Source organism: Chelonoidis abingdonii, chromosome 2 (assembly GCF_003597395.2).
Source record: "Chelonoidis abingdonii isolate Lonesome George chromosome 2, CheloAbing_2.0, whole genome shotgun sequence".
Classification (NCBI taxonomy): Eukaryota; Metazoa; Chordata; order Testudines; family Testudinidae; genus Chelonoidis; species Chelonoidis abingdonii.
In genome coordinates, this window is record NC_133770.1 from 39249296 (window position 1) to 39266769 (window position 17474).

Consider the following 17474-nt stretch of genomic DNA (forward strand, 5'->3'; position numbering starts at 1 on the left):
AAAACTTCCCTCCCTGAGCTTTGAAAAATCCGGTTTCCTGATTGGTCCTCTGGTCAGGTGTTTGGTTCCCTTTGTTAACCCTTTACAGGTAAAAGAAACATTAACCCTTAGCTATCTGTTTATGACAGGTGCCACAAGGACTCCTCATTGTTTTTGCTGACACAGACTAACACAGCTACCTCTGTGAAACCTGCCACTAGTGAATGTGTACAGGTCCTTCCTGTGTGCCACTCTGCAAAGGATAGGAGTTGTTATGTTACACAGCTACAGAGCCTTGGCTCTTGATGTTTGGTGGCCCCATATGACCTGTAGCAGCTCTGGGTTCAATCTTTCTCGTATGTTGACCAAGATGGCAGCTATCACAAATGCAAAACTCCCATTTACCTCAGGGGGAGTTGGACTGGGCCCTATGTCGTTTGTCACCTGTAGAACATTGTATCCTACCCAAATCAGTCAGTTGAAGCTGGCACAGGATTGACACAATACTCAGACATCTTTATGAAGAAGTGAGATAAGTATTCCAGCTATTGTTCTCTCTATGAAGCCATGAGATGACAGTGCTAAGCCACCAACCAGGCCTTATTTCTATTCATTTATAAACTAAAATCATAACCACCAAATTTTGTGCAACAACTAGGATCCAAGTCCTAGACTCAGAGAGAGGGGGATTCCAGGGCTTTAGCTTCATGGTATGAAAAAGTCCCCTTCATGTGTAACATTTTATGTACATTTTAATGAACTAATTTGCATATAACAATAACATTAGTATTAAACAAATTGTATGAATGTATTGCTGATGAGAGGAATTTGCTTGATGGCTCTGATGAAGTCCCAGACACTGCCAACACTCATCAACCCTGAACAGGGTGCAGGAGTGAGGAGAACACCTTCCCTTAGGGAAAACAGGGGTATTTCAGTCTCCATGATTCATCCAGTTGTTCATCTCTCTCTCTCAAGTCTGCCAATTCATGCAAAGCATAGCTTATGATACAGGAGCTGGAACTGATATCTGTCAAACTTCTCTCATACAGGGGCCACCAAACATCCATTTGATGGAAATTTTTAATCCCTACTGAATTGGACTGGATTAAAACTGGTGACAAATAGGTGCAAAGCTCTCTCTCCTACCAATGCCCTGAGACATGCTAGTGTTACACCTTCAAGAATGTGGCTTGTTTTCATATAATCATAGAAATGTAGGGCTGGAAAGTTCCTTGAGAGGTCATCAAGTATAGTCCCCTGCGCTGAAGCAGGACCAAGTAAACCTAGACTATCCTTGACAGGTGTTTGTCCAACCTGTTCTTAAAAGCCTCCAAAGATGGGGATTCCACAATGCCCCTGGGAAGCCTATTCCAGAACTTAACTACCTTTATCATTAGAAAATTTTTCCCTAATATTGAACCTAAATCTCCCTGAAATTAAGCCCATTACTTCTTGTCCTGCCTTCAGTGGACATGGAGAACAATTGATAACCTCCTCTTTGTAACAGCCCTTAACGTATTTCTTATCAGGTCCTCCCCTCTTGTCTTCTTTTCTCAAGACTAAACATGCCTAGTTATTTTAATCTTTCCTCACAGGCCAGGTTTACTAAACTTGGCAGCATTTTTGTTGCACTCCTCTGGACTGTTTCCAATTATCCACATCTTTCCTAAAGCATGGAGCCCAGAATTGCAGACAGTGCTTCAGCTGAGGTCTCACCAGTGCAGAGTGGAATGAGACAGTCACCTCCCGTGTCTTATATACGACGTTCTTGATAAAATACCTGAGAATTACATTAGACTTTTTCACACCTGCATCACACTGTTGACTCATATTCAATTTGTGATTCACTATAACCCCCAGATCCTTTTTATCAGTACTATCACCTAGCCAATTATCTAAGTGGACCTGATGGGACAAGATCACACATTCACTGAAGCAGTCTGAAATTAGGGTCAATTACTCAGACAATACTTGAAATCACCTGAAAAAGAACTGCAGTTCTAGGACTTACAAGTTTGGGGGTGATCCATTCCAGTTAGGTGTGCGCGCGCCGAGTGCACGTTCGTTGGAAGATTTTTACCCTAGCAACACTCGGTGGGTCGGCTGGGTGCCGGATATATACCCCTGCCAACCCAACCGCCCCTCAGTTCCTTCTTGCCGGCTACTCCGACAGTGGGGAAGGAGGTCAGGTTTGGAATGGATATGAGCAACACATCTCAAAGAACAACAGTTACAAAGGTGAGTAACGGTCTTTTCTTCTTCGAGCGCTTGCTCATATCCATTCCAGGTAGGTGATTCCCAAGCCTTACCTAGGCAGTGGGGTCAGAGTGAGATGTGGCAGAATGTAGAACTGCTGAGCCAAAGGATGCATCATCTCTTGACTGTTGAACTAGAGCATAATGCAAAGCAAAGGTGTGGACCGAGGACCAGGTAGCTGCGCGACATATCTCCTGGATAGGTACACGAGCCAGGAAGGCGACAGATGAAGCCTGAGCCTTGGTAGACTGCACGAGGATGTGGCTTGGGGAAATATGAGCCAAACCATAACAAGTGCAGATGCACGCCGTCACCCAAGATGAGATCCTCTGAGAGGAAACAGGTAGGCCTTTCATTCGGTCTGCTACGCACAAAGAGTTGGGGCGCATTTTACAAAACGGTTTTGTCCGCTCAATATATAAAATGCGAGCGCTCTACGGACGTCCAGGGAGTGCAATTGTTGCTCCCATCGCGTTGAGTGTGGCTTCGGGAAGACGACTGGGAAAAGATGTCCTGTTAACATGAAAGGCTGAAACCACCTTAGGGAGGAAAAGCCGGGTGTGGTCGCAACTGCACCTTGTCCTTGTGGAACACAGTGTACGGCGGATCCACCGTAAGAGCCCTAAGCTCGGAGACTCGTCTGGCCAATGTAATGGCTACGAGGAAAGCTGTCTTCCAAGACAGGTATAGTAGCGAGCAGGTTGCTAACGGCTCGAATGGGGAGACATAAGTCTGGTTAAACCAGGTTGAGGTCCCAGGTTGGGGCTGGGCGGCGTACTTGGGGTATAAGTGCTCCAAGCCCTTGAGGAACCTCGAAACCATAGGGTGTGAGAACACGGAACGACCACCTTCACCTGGGTGGAAGGTAGAGATGGCTGCCAAGTGTACCCTCAGTGATGATACTGCTAGGCCCTGCTGTTTGAGAGACCAGAGGTAGTCCAAAATAGAGGGGATCGAGACCTCAGTGGGAGTAAGATTAAGCGTTTCGCACCAGCAGGAGAAACGCTTCCACTTGGCCAGGTACGTTGACCGGGTGGAAGGCTTCCTGCTACCCAGGAGAACTTGTCGTACTGATTCAGAGCAACGTAACTCTGACTGGTTTAGCCACGCAGCAGCCACGCCGTGAGGTGAAGAGCCTGCAGGTCCGGTGGCGAAGCCTGCCGTGTCCTGAGTTATGAGGTCTGGGTGGAGTGGCAGGGTAATTGGTTGGCTATCAACAGGTCGAGCAACGTGGTGTACCAGTGCTGCCTGGGCCACGCTGGAGCGATCATGATGATGCGCGCTCTGTCCCTGCGGAGTTTCAGCAGGACCTTGTGAACCAGCAGGAACGGTGGGAAGGCATAAAGGAGCTGGCTCTTCCACGGCATCAGGAAAGCGTCCGAGATCGATCCGGGGAGAGACCTTGGAAGGAGCAGAACATCTGGCATTTCCTGTTCTCGCGGAAGCAAACAGGTTCTGTGGGGAAATCCCCACTTCTGGAAAACAGAATGCATAACATCTGGGTGGATCGACCACTCGTGAGACAGGAAAGACCTGCTGAGTCGATCCGCCAGGTGTTCCGAATACCTGGGAGAAAAGGACGCTACCAGATCTATCGAGTGGGCTATGCAAAAGTCCCAGAGTTGGATGGCCTCCTGACAAAGGGGGAGGACCGTGTCCCTCCCTGTTTGTTTTTGTAGTACATGGCCGTTGTGTTGTCTGTAAACACTGAAGACACAACAGCCTCGCAACTGTTGCTGGAACGCCTGGCACACCAGGCGGACTGCTCTCAGTTCTTGGACATTTATGTGTAATACCAGCTCCTGAGAAGACCAAAGGCCTTGAGTACGAAGGTGACCGAGGTGAGCACCCCAGCCGAGAGATGACGCCTCCGTTGTCAGGGACATTGAGGGCTGGGGCGGATGGAACGGCATCCCTGCACAAAACCAGGGAGGGAGTTAGCCACCATTCTAGGGAGCCTAGGATGCTCGAGGGAATGGTGACTATCATGTCTATCGGGTCCCTGCCCGGGCGGTATACCGAGTTGAGCCAAACTTGGAGAGGACGGAGGGGGAACCTGGCGTGTTTGGTTAGAAACGTGAAGGCAGCCATGTAACCCAGGAGACCAAGACAAGTGCAACCCGAGGTCGTCGGGAAATTCTGTAGACCTTGGATGATTGTTGCCATCGCCTGAAACCGCGGCTGTGGTAAGCAGACTCTGGCTAGATTGGAGTCCAGAATAGCTCCTATGAAGTCTAACCTCTGCGTGGGAACCAGAGTGGATTTTTCTATATTGATCATCAGGCCTAGACGTGTGAATAGGTCCTTGACGATGCCCACACGCTGAGTGACTTGTGTCTCGGAGGCCCCTTGGATGAGCCAATCATCCAGAAATGGAAAAACATGTATCTGACGTCAGCGGAGGTAGGCATACACTTTGTAAATACCCTTGGAGCTGTACAAAGGCCAAACGGCAGGACCGTAAACTGGAAGTGCTGACGGTTGGCTACAAAGCGCGGAGGAAAGATAGCGATGTGAAAGTACGCGTCCTTCATATCGAGGGCGGCATACCAGTCTCCAGGATCCAAGGACGGGATAATGTTCCCCAGGGATACTATACGGAACTTTAACTTTATCATAAACTGGTTGAGTCCTCGCAGGTCTAGGATAGGTCTGAGACCTCCCTTAGACTTGGGGATTAGGAAATAACAGGAGTAAACCCCCTTGCCCCTTTCGTCCATCAGTACCTCCTCTATGGCTCCTATGGCGAGGAGCGTCCGCACCTCTTGTAAGAGGAATTGATCGTGACAGGGGTCCCTGAAGAGGGACAGGGTTGGAGGGTGGGAGGGCGGGGTTGAAATAAATTGGAGGTGGTACCCATACTCCATCGTGCATAGGACCCAGTGATCTGAAGTTAACTAGGACCACACCAGGAGGAAGTAGGAGAGACGGTTTGAGAAGGGAGGAGAGGGATCCTGGCCTGTAACTGGTACGCCGCCCTCGGGCACACCTTCAAAAGTTCGTCTTTGGTCCTGGTGGTGGTTTCGAGGGACCTTGATTTTAGCCCCCTTGGGGTCCTGATGGTCATCTGCAACCACCTCGGCCACGCCATCTGCTGAAGTCCTGTCTTTGTCTAGTCTAGGCACAGAGTATGGGCGGTGAGGCTGGGGACGAAAGGCCTGCGTTGGGTCACCGGCGTATGCATGCCGAGAGAGCGGCATTATGACCCTGTTGTCCTTTCAGGCTTTGCAGCCTGGGTCAGTCTTTTCCGAGAAGAGGCCTTTTACCATCAAATGGCAAGTCCTGAATGGTATACTGCAGCTCCAGTGGGAGGTTTGAAACCTGAAGCCATGAGATGCGCCTCATGGCAACACCCGAGGCCAGAGTCCTGGCTGCTGAGTCTGCTGCATCCAACATTGAGGCCTGGAGGGAAGTTCTGGCCACCTTTTTCCCTTCCTCCAAGAGGGCAGCGAACTCTTGGCGGGAGTCTTGAGGGAGAAGCTCCGTAACTTACCCACCTGCCACCCAGGTGTTATAATTATAGCGAGCTAAGCAAGGCTTGTTGATTTGCCACCCGGAGCTGTAGGGCCCCTGCTGAGTACACCTTGGGCGGCCGAGTAGGTCCTTTCGCCTAGCCTCCTTCGATTTCGGGGCTGGCGCCTGCTGGCCATGGCATTCCCTCTCATTAACAGACTGGAACGACTAGTGAGGCAGGGAGGAGGATGGACATACAAGTACTCGTACCCTTTTTAGAGGGCACCATATATTTACGCTCGACTCCCTGGCCGCAGGAGGGATAGAGGCTGGGACTGCCATATATAGTATCGGCATTCGCCTGGATGGTCCGAATAAATGGTAGGCCACTCTAGTGGGGCATCCGCCGAATAGACTGTCCACTACCGGGTCCTCTACCTCCGGGACCTCCTCCACCTGGAGGTTCATATTGAGTGCTACCCTCCTTAGGAGGTCCTGATGGGCTCTCAAGTTGATTGGAGGAGGGCCCGAGGAGGATGTTCCTGCCACTGCCTCATCTGGAGAAGAGGAAGAGGAGATGCCGGCGACGAGCGGGTCCTGGGTGGCCTGTTGCTCTTGGGCGATCTCCTGCTCCAGAGGAACCTGGGAGTCCGGTGGGTGAAATGAGGCTTCCTCTACAGCAGTCGGAGGGGGATGGCTAACCGTCGCCTCTGGCACTCGGTGCTCTAATGAGACAGAGTGGGACGGAACTACTGGTACTCCTTGGGCCTGGTGGTACGCCCAAGGTGTCCAGAAAGACCACTGATGGGGTCCTTGGTCCTGGGCCTGGGTCTCTTGGAAGACTCTGGTGGGCACACCAGAATCGCGGTCCTGAGCATAAGAGCTGTCCGCGTGGGACGACACCGATGCATGTCTGGATGGCCATGGAGGTGCTGTAAAGCCCTGGGCAGAATCTCTGTCTCTAGCGGACCTTGCCCTACTTGTCACCGGGGACCGGTACCGGGAGGCATACCGGTACCGGGAACGAGATCGGGACCTGAGACCGGAGTGGTGCCAGGAGGTCAACCGAGATCTCGAGGCTCGACGTCGGGAGCGGCTACAGAAGTCACGGTGCCTGGAGCGTGCCAGGAGCTGGAACAGTGCCGAGAGTAGCAGGCCGACGAAGGGGATACCGACCGGTGCCGCAAGCGCGACCAGTACCGAGGAGGAGAATGGTACCGGGACTGCGAGCGGCGGCGGGAGCAGGAGCACCGACGGGACCTGGAGTGTCTGCGGGACAGTGATCGTGAATGGTGCCGCTCTGCTGTGCCAACAGAGGATGGTCTTATCAAGGCAGGCTTGCCGATAGACTGTATTACCCGCACTGGCGGTGCCGGGGGTTGAGCCAGCGTCAACTCTGTCATGGCAATCAGATCCCTCGCCGTTGAGAATGTCTTCGGCGTGGAGGGAACAGTAAGCTCAACCACGGCACATGCCGGGGAGCTGTCAGACACCGGACTCGACAGCCCTCGTGGGACCAGAATTGACGGTGCCGACGTCGTCGGTGCAGCGGCAGGTGTCGGTGCCAGGCAATCCGACTTAGATGAGCTCTCTGGCTGTGGCTGCAGGTGGCACGGAAGCAGCAGGAGTCTTAGGCTTTCTCGACCTCAGGGAGAGGGAGTGGTGCCGAGTCGACTTTGGTGCTGGCAACGGCCAGTGCCGAGAGGCCTTGGCAGTACCGTCGCGGTCCAGTGCCGAGGAGGTGCTTCTGCCCGCCGATTGACCAGCGCTCAGTGCCGAAGGCAGAGGGGTAAGAGCCGCCTCCATGAGGAGCTGCGTTAGCCGAAAGTCCCGCTCTTTTTTTGTTCTCGGCTTAAAAGCCTTGCAAACGTGACACTTATCTGTCAGGTGAGATTCCCCGAGGCACTTAAGGCAGGAGTCGTGTGGATCTCCTGTCGGCATCGGCTTATGACAGGCTGAGCACGGTTTGAAACCCGGTGAACCGGGCATGGGCCCCGGCACCGGGTGTGGGGAAGGGGCTAATCCCCGAACCCCTCTTAACTATACACTAACTATGAACAATAAAAATTAACTATAACTATATAACTTTGAACTATACACACAACAAAATAACTAGAGAACCTCGAGTAGCTAGGGAGGTGGAGGTCAGTGAAACCGCACTCCACTGTTCCAACGACCGACACAGGTGGTAAGAAGGAATTGAGGGGCGCTTGGGTTGGCAGGGTATATATCCGGCGCCACGGCAGCACCACTCCAGGGGGCGCCCAGCCGACCCACCGAGTGTTGTTAGGGTAAAAATCTTCTGACGAATGTCCACGTGGCGCGCGCACACCTAACTGGAATGGATATGAGCAAGCACTCAAAGAAGAACCAGCAGAAGCTATTTCCTATTAATTACACTTGAATCTTTTTTTATGTGTGCTTAGGAAATTAAAGTGTTTTCTTTCCCACCTTTCTTTCCATATTTCTTTCTCCAGCTTGTGGACCATGCCTGACCCTTTGTAATGAGACATTTACACTTATGGCTCAAATAATCTCACCACGTGGTATCATAATGTTCAAAGTAGCAGTGTTGGACTGGAGGAGCTGGCACAGTGCTTCACTAAAAGAAAACGGGATGGGAAGAGGGCTGGACATCAAGAAGAGGTAGGAGCTTGGTCTACATGGATAGAAGTTCTGGAAAGATGACTGTATTAAGTCAAGTGCTGACCTTTTGGGAGCTTACACAAGCAAAGTCTCCTACTCTCTGGACATATAAGCAAGATCTCCCACAATCTATAATTAAGTGCCCATCCACATAAAAACAACAAAAGACAACATTCAAATTCATACTAAATACAATGTTTTAGAATATAAAATCATTTCAACAGCTACAATTATTCCAGGGTCAACACACTAAGCTCTTTCATCCAAATAAACACCAGCTATTTCCCCCCCAAATACAAGTGGTCAAGGGAGTTTGACCTCACAACCCTTAACTCCACAGCACAACCCTCTACCACTTGAACTAAATGAATAGCTGGTAGAAGTAAGCTATTACCCTGGATCAGCCCTTAAATAGGAACATGATATACACATTACAACTAGCATTACACAACTATATGTGAAAGAGTCGTGGACTGTTGGGTACCAGATTCCTGAGATCTGTTCCTGGCTCTGGGAGAAGAGTGTGGTCTAGAGGTTAAGAACAATGATTACAAACAGCATAGTCAAACCAATAGATTTGGCATGTTTGTTCTGAAAGTCAGTGCAGCCAAGCAGATGAGATTTGGTTCTGTGATGTTGGGGGACATCAGTTCTATTCCCAGTCTTCCCAGAAGTGATGTTGTACAACCTCTCAGCTATGCTATTAGTTAAATTAAAGGAATGAATGCTGGAGGAGTTAGGAGTCCTTGTTCAGTAATAAGAGCTGTGAAGTGCACAGAAATATTAAAACCACTCAGTAAAAGACATGAAGTCAGAATCTGTGGTTTGCTGGCCCCCACCACAATGCATCTCCCCCTAAGTCAAAGGGCATTTTATGGGGGAATGCCTCTCTCTCATGTTGCCAGGCATTAAGGGCTGCCAAATATGCAGGTGTTACACAAGATCTAAACTTGGTAGATTGGTAAAATAGAGTAGAATTCAGTTCCACATGTAAGATCTAATGTCAGGGGGGAATCATTTTCTGAGTTATAAATTACAATAAATCAACATATCACAACGTGTAATCACTTTTAAACAAACAATATTATGGTGTAAGAAAGTACACACAAAATCTATTACCTGCATTATGTCTGGCAATATACCCAAGTGCCCATGCTGCAGCTTCCTTTACTCCAGGGTCAAAATCTTCCAAGCAAATCACAAGTGTATCCAATGCTCCACAATCAACTATCGCTTGAGCTAGCTGAGGAGAATGTTTACCAACGGCTCTTAACACAAATGCAGCTGCTTTTTTGTAGAAACGCTACACAAATTGGAAACAAAACATACATTTTTACTAATATCATTACTTCAAAAATCAAAAAGATCAGAACAAATACTAAAAGAACTATTTTATTATTACTATTGATTAATTTCTATTGCTGTAGCACATAAGTACCCAAATTAAGGATGAGGGCTTCATTGTACAAGACACTGGACAAACAATTAACACATACAGACCCTGCCCTAGTCAGCTCACAATCTAAGATGCTGACAGTATGCAATAGGTAAACACATAGACAAAATGGGAGGGTTGAGGAGGTGTGACTAAAAGATAACAGGAAAGATACATATATTTGCATAAATGAATGCTCACAAGAGCTAGACAAATACAAGAAATCTGACCTGTTGGATCCGACTGTATATGATATGCACCAATCTGCCCCCAGCGCAGGGCAAGCTCCAGGACAGATTCTGTCTATGGCATTTATATGGCCTCCACTACTGTAGAATGTATTTATCCTCACAGGCCCAATAACATTACTTCCATCTTACAGATGGGGAATGCACAAACTAATGGCCGGATTTTCAAAAGTATTTAGGCACCTAATGATGCAGATAGATACCTAATAAGATTTTCAAAAGCTCCTAAGTGAGTTAGGTGCCTAAGTTTCAATGAAGTCAATGAGACTTAGGCACCTAGCCTGCTTTATGTGCTGTTATAAATCCCACTGGCTGCCTATGTGAATCATTAAGTACCTATATACTATTAAAACACTGGCCCTAAATGATCTGCTCAATGTCTCTCAAGTCCCAAGCCAGTATCCTAAACACTGGATCACCCTTCATCTCTAACTGTCTTAGGACAGCATAGCATGCTCCCCTTTGTGCACCTGGCCATCTCTCTTCCCTCACCCCTTTGGGTTCCTTGTGCCCTGTGGACACTAGAAGGGAGCAGTCCTTGTGCTTTCTCTGAGCAAACACCAAGATTGTGCCTTGACTGTGTGTGGCGACTGCACAGGTGACTGTGAAGCATCCATGGGCCAATACCTCCTACATGCCTATTGTGAAGGGACTGACGGACCCCTCACTAAGACTAAAGGAGCAAGACCAAGCTAAGAAGGCCCCACCTTTTAAGCAGCTGCAGAATATACTCCAAACGGAGGACCTGCTTAAAACGGGACTCTGGCAATCAAGCTGTGGCAAGAGTGAAGGAAAGGCTGTCTGCAAGAAGGAAGCCAGTATGGAGAAGGACCTGGACTGTGGATAAGGCCTTACTGGGCAGCCAGAGGCCTGACCACTTTTTCTTTCCCCTTCTGTCTAACAAGGGGGAAATCGTTGGACATCGCAATTTGGAAACCCCAGCTGACTACCTGAATCACTGAGACTGCTTGAACAACCTTCTGTAAGGAGGGAACCAGAGGGCTGTGACCATGCCCCAAACTGAAGAGAGCACTGAGAAGGTAGGAAGTGGGCCAAGGGAGGCTGACCTGGGATATCAGTTAGAGGGGATGGAAGCATCACCGCCCGCATCCTCCCTTTGGATCCAGAATCCAGTCGAGAAGGAGGGCCCAGCTCTCCCTACCCTTCCCTCTACCTCAGCCCAATTGAGGGCAACTCAGAGAAGGACAGACTGTAACTTGGCTATCACGCCCCCAGACTGCCTGATAAGGCCCCCTCCCTCAAGACTTTGGAAATTGATGAGCTGTGGCCAACCTACTAGGCAATTTCCTAACTGAACCATGCTACACCTCTAAAAATGGGCCAGGCAAAATCTAGTCTTCATGTAGTTAATGTGCAAACTGACAGAGGTTAGCCTAAGGGCCTGATCCCAATGAAGTTAAAATGGCAGAACTCCCCAGGACTTCAGTGGCAGAAGAACCTGGTTCTAAAATAGAAGAATAGGTTGCTGTCATGGTACAATTCCCCACTCTGAACCTTAGCGTCCAAAAGATGGGATACCAGCATGAATCCCTCTAAGCTTAACTACCAGCCTAGAACCTGTAGCGCTGCCACCAACCAGGAATTCCAGTGCCTGGTACACTCTGGTCCCCCCAAAATCTTGCCCGGGGAACCCCAAGACCCAGATCCTCTGGATCTTAACACAAGGAAAGTAAACCCTTTCCCGCCACGTTGCCTTCTCCCAGGCTTCCCTCCCTGGGTTACCCTGGAAGATCACTATGATTCAAACTCCTTGAATCTTTAAACAGAGAGGAAAATTCACCTCCCCCCTCCTTCTCTTTCCCCCTCCCAGACTCTTCCTGAGAGAGAAAGTAATCCTGACACAGAGAGAAATTAGCCTCTCTCTCTCCCCTTCCTCCTTCTCCCCACCTTCCCTGGTGAATCCAGACCCCGTCCCTGGGGTCTCACACCAAAGAAAAAAACAATCAGGTTCTAACAAGAAACTTTAATTAAAGAGAGAAAAACAGTAAAAATTTATCTTTGTAAAATTTAAGTTGGAATAGTACAGGTTTTCAGCTATAGACACTGGAATACCTTCCCAGCCTAAGTATACAAGCATAAATTAAAATCCTTTCAGCAAAATACAAATTGAACTCTTTCACCAAATGCACAATTAAACTCCTTCCAACCAAATGCACATTTGCAAATAAAGAAAACAAACATTAAGCCTAACTCGCCTTATCTACCTAGTACTCACTGTTCTGAACTTATAAGAGCCTGTATTGGAGAGATTGGAGAGAAACCTGGTTGCAGGTCTGGTCACTCTCAGAACGCAGAGAGAACAACCACCAAAAACTAACAGCACACACAAAAACTTCCTTCCCTCCAGATTTGAAAGTATCCTGTCTCCTGATTGGTTCTCTGATCAGGTAACAGCCAGGCTTAATGAACTTGTTAACCCTTTACAGTCAAAAGAGATATAAAGTACTTCTGTTCTATTAACTCCTACTATCTGTTTATGACAGTTGCCTTTAATGTAAAAGATATTTTGAAGAATAATAATAACAACCCTAAAAAGATACATCTCTCTGCCCAAAGCATAATTTAATAGGAATAGTATATCCATGATAGGGCAGATCCTCAGCTGATGTAAACTAGCATAGCTCCATTGAAGTCAATGGAGCTATGCCAATTTACACCAGCTGAGAATCTGCCCCAATATACACCCTCCTATGTGTGCATGTGCATTATTCCTTTTATACTGTGGGAAAGGCACTCTTTAGGGTTTATTCTTATTCACAATATGTTGCTCTTGAAATAAAACATTCACAAAAACATTTAGAATGTGCTATAAAAACTTTTTTATTTTCACTCAGTTTATATGATAAAATACTGATCAGATGCTTGATCCTGTAAATCCTGCACATGTACAAGTCAATGAAAGTTCCACTATAGAGTACTCACAGGATCTAATCCTTTTTGATACCGATGCATAAAATGAATGGAACAGGAATGCATAGGGAATTGCCCATAGGAACTAACAAATTACTTGCATGTCTTGCTAAACTCTGTATGAACTGGATAATTAGTTTCCTTCACTTGCCCTCAGTCTCTAAAGCACGGTAGGCCTTCTGTGACCTCACACTAATCTTGCTGATGCCCCAAGTGATTTTGAATCACAGCCGTCTCCTGGATGCATTGACAGTATAGACACTAAAATGGAAAAGATAAGTCAAGGCATCTATGCTAACTTTGTATAGTTTCTCCTATTAAATAAATGGCGTAACATCAAACAACAAAGACGATAATTTTCTCTCTTTAAAATCGTTAAATAGATAAAGTTATAAATAATTTGGTTAAGTCCTACTTTGTTCCATACTATATACATATTTTAGAATGAATGGGTGATTCCCTTCAATCATAATATGGAATTTTTATTATGACTGCAGAAGTATTAATCAGATATGCAACAATGAAAATATTATTTCATTAGTGATTACTTCTGAATCCTCAAAAGATGAAAAACTATGTAATTTCATTTCAGTGATAAGCACTGATATTTGAATTCCTCTAAATCTAAAACAACAAAACTACAATCTAAATTCAGTTAAATAAATTGGAATTGTAGCCATATTATAACTCTCAAATTTCTATATTTTCCAATCACTAGGAACCATGTTTGAAAACATTGCTGTTAACCTAAGTTAGGATCCTAAAATTGGAATCCATCCAAAAACTGTAGAAAAAGTGGGGGAGAGCCTGTCAGATATATTTGTGCTATATCATATCACATTTTATTTGACAAACAAGCAGATTAAATCCTTTTAATGTCTTGTACTGTGTCTGTGCCAATAATTAGATTTTATATTCCTCATGCTATACAAGTTTCCAAATGTTCACGTTTGGAGATGGTAACTATAGGATAAGTGCAATTCAATTTATGTGCATTTTATAAGCATTTAGAATTAAAGACAAGTTCTAACCAATTATCTGTACAGCATTTCTAATTATTTGGGGGGAAAAAAACAAATCCTTTCATTAACACTTCAGAAAAATAAAGCTCCCATGAATATATTACAGATAATACAGAATAAAAATTTTTAAATATCTGATTGAGTTACAATTCTGACTACAGTACATTTTGACTTACCAGGAGACCAATGCACATGCTGTATGTAACTTCAGTACATGTATTACTGCACTGAGAGTCAAGACAGTTCATTAAGTTTTTTTTTTTTTAATTGGCAGTTAAATTGTTTAAGAAAATAAAAATTCCTTACATTCTGTTCAGCCAATGAATATACAAGCTGTGGAAGAATGTCTCCCTTAACAACCGCCTCTGCCAGGTCATCGTTATAATTGGCAAGTCTCCCAAGAGCCAAAGCAGCAGTCTGTTGAATAGTTGGGACCACATCCAACAGAAGAGGCCTCAGCAAAGACATTACACCTGAGTTGCATTAAGAAGAAGAAGAAGAAGAAAGAGGCAATATTATAAGCAAAGATTTATCTAAACAGACTTTTTTCATAAAAAGAAAATTAAAAAGACTTTTACAAGTAGCAGAAACTTGTGATAAATTCACAAATGTTCCACTGAAAATTAATCAAATATTTGCCTGTTCCTGCTAATGTCTATAACATTCCCACCTGCTTTCCAGCAAGTAAAGATGTGTTTGCAACACGTGTGTGGGCAATGTATTATATCTAGGTCCTGATTTGCCCCTCCTCTCCTCCCAGCACTTGAATTAATGTTTGTAAAGTTCTCGGATACTTATTTATCACCACAACATCCCTGTGTAGTAGGGAAGTATTGTTATCCCTGTTATTCATATGAAGAAGCAAGTCTCATTCCCAATCCAGCACAATAATCACAAAACCATCTTTCCACTCCTCTCCTGATAGACCATCTGGCATAAACCAACATACATATGCAGGTGAGTATTTTGGGGCAAATCTTGAGAAAACAAGCAAAATCTTTTTATTTCAGCTTTGCTCTACATGAAGTCATCCTGGCCCCAATAGGCCAGGACATCTGGACAGACGCTATAGTTCCTATAGCAGATTATGGAAAGAGTAGCAGGTCTGCTTTGCCAGACACAGATTTTTTCACCCACAACATTTATAGATCTACCAGCTATGCCCTTGTCCTTCTTGTGACTAGTCTACATTCTCTTCCTCTACAGTGAGCTGCAAAGACCTGCTGGGCATACGGGAATGTGGAATCTTCTTTTGCAACATCTCTGCTGATTTTACTCCTTGTAGTCCCCACAATCAGTTTTTAAAGTGCTTCTGAGACTTAGATGCCCATAGGGCACTCCAGGATTTGGTCCTCTCTTAGAAACACAGTTTAGAGATAATTAACCATCCTCCAGTCTCACTTTTGAAAATTCTAAGAGCAAACAAAAATTAAAATACTCATAGGACATCATAATAGTATTAATCATTTTTTCAAATATAAAACTATAAACAGAAACATTTACAAATGGAAGCAGTTTCAACTCTGATTTAAAAAAAAAACAACAAATATGCTACCAAGGAAATGCAAATATGCATAAGAAATTCCATCTTGGGCTTCTGGTGATGAAATATTAGGATGTTCCTCTTGATTTATGCTGCCACCACAACCTATTGATGGAATTACACCAGATTACATTACATACATTATAGCGACTAATTTGGGGAGCAAGAGCTGTAATATATTGCTCTCCAGATAGAAGAGTTATTGATATTTCATTATTATTATTGTAATAATTATTTATTATGTATTTATGGTAGTGCCCACAACATGCTAACCAAACATAAAAAAAGAAAACTCCCTAACCTAAGGAGCTTACATCATGGATGTATCTTGCTGAATTGAGAGTTTGGGTACATTGTTCCTCACATAATTAAACTATGCAGAGAGATAAAACAATTTAATTAAGAGCAGTTTTGAACCATATTTTATTTTTGACATAAAATACCCTATAAAGCAGAGCCAAATCTAATATAACCTAAAGAACAAACACAAAACAAAAATTAGGAGATACGTGCATGTCTGCCTAAAGAACACAATTTGTAGAGGAGGGAAGGTTACTTATTATACTAACTGTGGTTCTTTGAAAGTGTTGCCTCCATATGCTAAGACCTGGTGGATGCGCTACCTCAGCTGTAAAGCAGTGGTTGCAATGGGCACAAGGGCCCTGCATCACAGCCTCCAATGTTCAGAGCTATGGTAATTATACTCCATCTATCTCTGTTTTTTCAACTACACCAGTTTGCATCAGCTGATCTAGCCCACTGTCTGGAGTGACAAATGGAACAGAGAGGGTTCTCCCAAGGGGTCAGTGAAACCATCAACTTTGCCAGCACCAGGTTAAGGACCCATGATGGAACAAGTTATTTTTATGAGTCTTGTGATGAGTGACTGAAAAAATTTAGAACTGTCCACTGACAAATTATACATTGGCGTTTCAGACAGACTCACCTGGATAGAAGACAAGGAGAGGATGAGAGACCAAGTACAAGAAATAATCCAGAATAGATTATGGGGATACGTAAAGTGGAGATGAATTATTACCAACTTTGTGCCAAGTTACTTAGCCCATCACCAATGAAAGATGTGCACAGAGTGGCTCTGTAGGAGGCAAAATTAGGCTTGGCATCAGTGAAGTTCTGGCACAGAACACTGCTGAAGTTCTCATTGCCAATGAGGCCTCTGTGCCTAAAAGGGTTTTATGCACTACAGCCACAGATCTCAGTCTGTCTGGTACTAATTTCTTTGGTGTCTGTGTCATCTTATTTGGCTGGTTTGAAGCTGAAAGTGGCAGATTCTGTCCAATCACAGGAGTAGATGGTTAATCTGATGATGTCAGATCCATGGCCAGGCTTGTAAATTGTCCTCAGTGAGGGAGGCACGGGGCTTTGCCTGCCTAATTGTGCATACTCAAGGTGGAAAGGCCCTACGTACAAAGCAACAAATCAGGAAATAAGCTTCCCCCAAACAGAACAGCCAGACAAGAATGCTAGTTCTCCTTTGGGAACATGAAAGAACACAAAATACACCACTTGATTCCACCCTCATTATTTAGTTCTCAGAGGCCTGATCGGTCATGACCAAAACACTTACGGGCCTAGGTCCATTATAAAATTTAATGTACACAGCTACCTGACACTTACGAGCTAGCTGACTAAATTAACAACATAGTGGGGGAGGGATAGCTCAGTGGTTTGAGCATTGGCCTACTAAACCTAAGGTTGTAAAATCAGCCCTTGAGGGGGCCATTTAGGGGTTTAGTTGGGGATTGGTCCTGCTTTGATCAGAGGGTTAGACTAGATGACCTCCTGAGGTCCCTTCCAACCTGATATTCTATTCTATGAAGTAAAGAGCTTTATGATCACAAAGAAAAAACACTGTTCCTGGCCAGGAGAGAATGAGCCTACATCTGTAGCTGGCTGTGAAAAGAAAGTAACGGAACCATCTAGGCCCACACAGACCC

The 17474-nt window shown here is 45.5% G+C and overlaps 1 protein-coding gene across 2 annotated transcripts in view; it reads right to left on the bottom strand.

The window, feature by feature from the left end:
• SPAG6 (sperm associated antigen 6) overlaps positions 1 to 17474 on the bottom strand; it is a 63462-nt gene that overhangs the window by 31058 nt on the left and 14930 nt on the right. For both annotated transcript variants that reach the window (XR_004373068.2, XM_032775652.1), the window contains exons 3-4: positions 14280 to 14446; positions 9457 to 9640 (exon numbers count right to left, since the gene is read on the bottom strand). Coding sequence is in view for 1 of the 2 variants with exons in the window: in XM_032775652.1 (XP_032631543.1) it covers positions 9457 to 9640; positions 14280 to 14446 (351 nt within the window). In the remaining variant the exon portion in view is untranslated. The remainder of the gene's footprint in view (positions 1 to 9456; positions 9641 to 14279; positions 14447 to 17474) is intronic.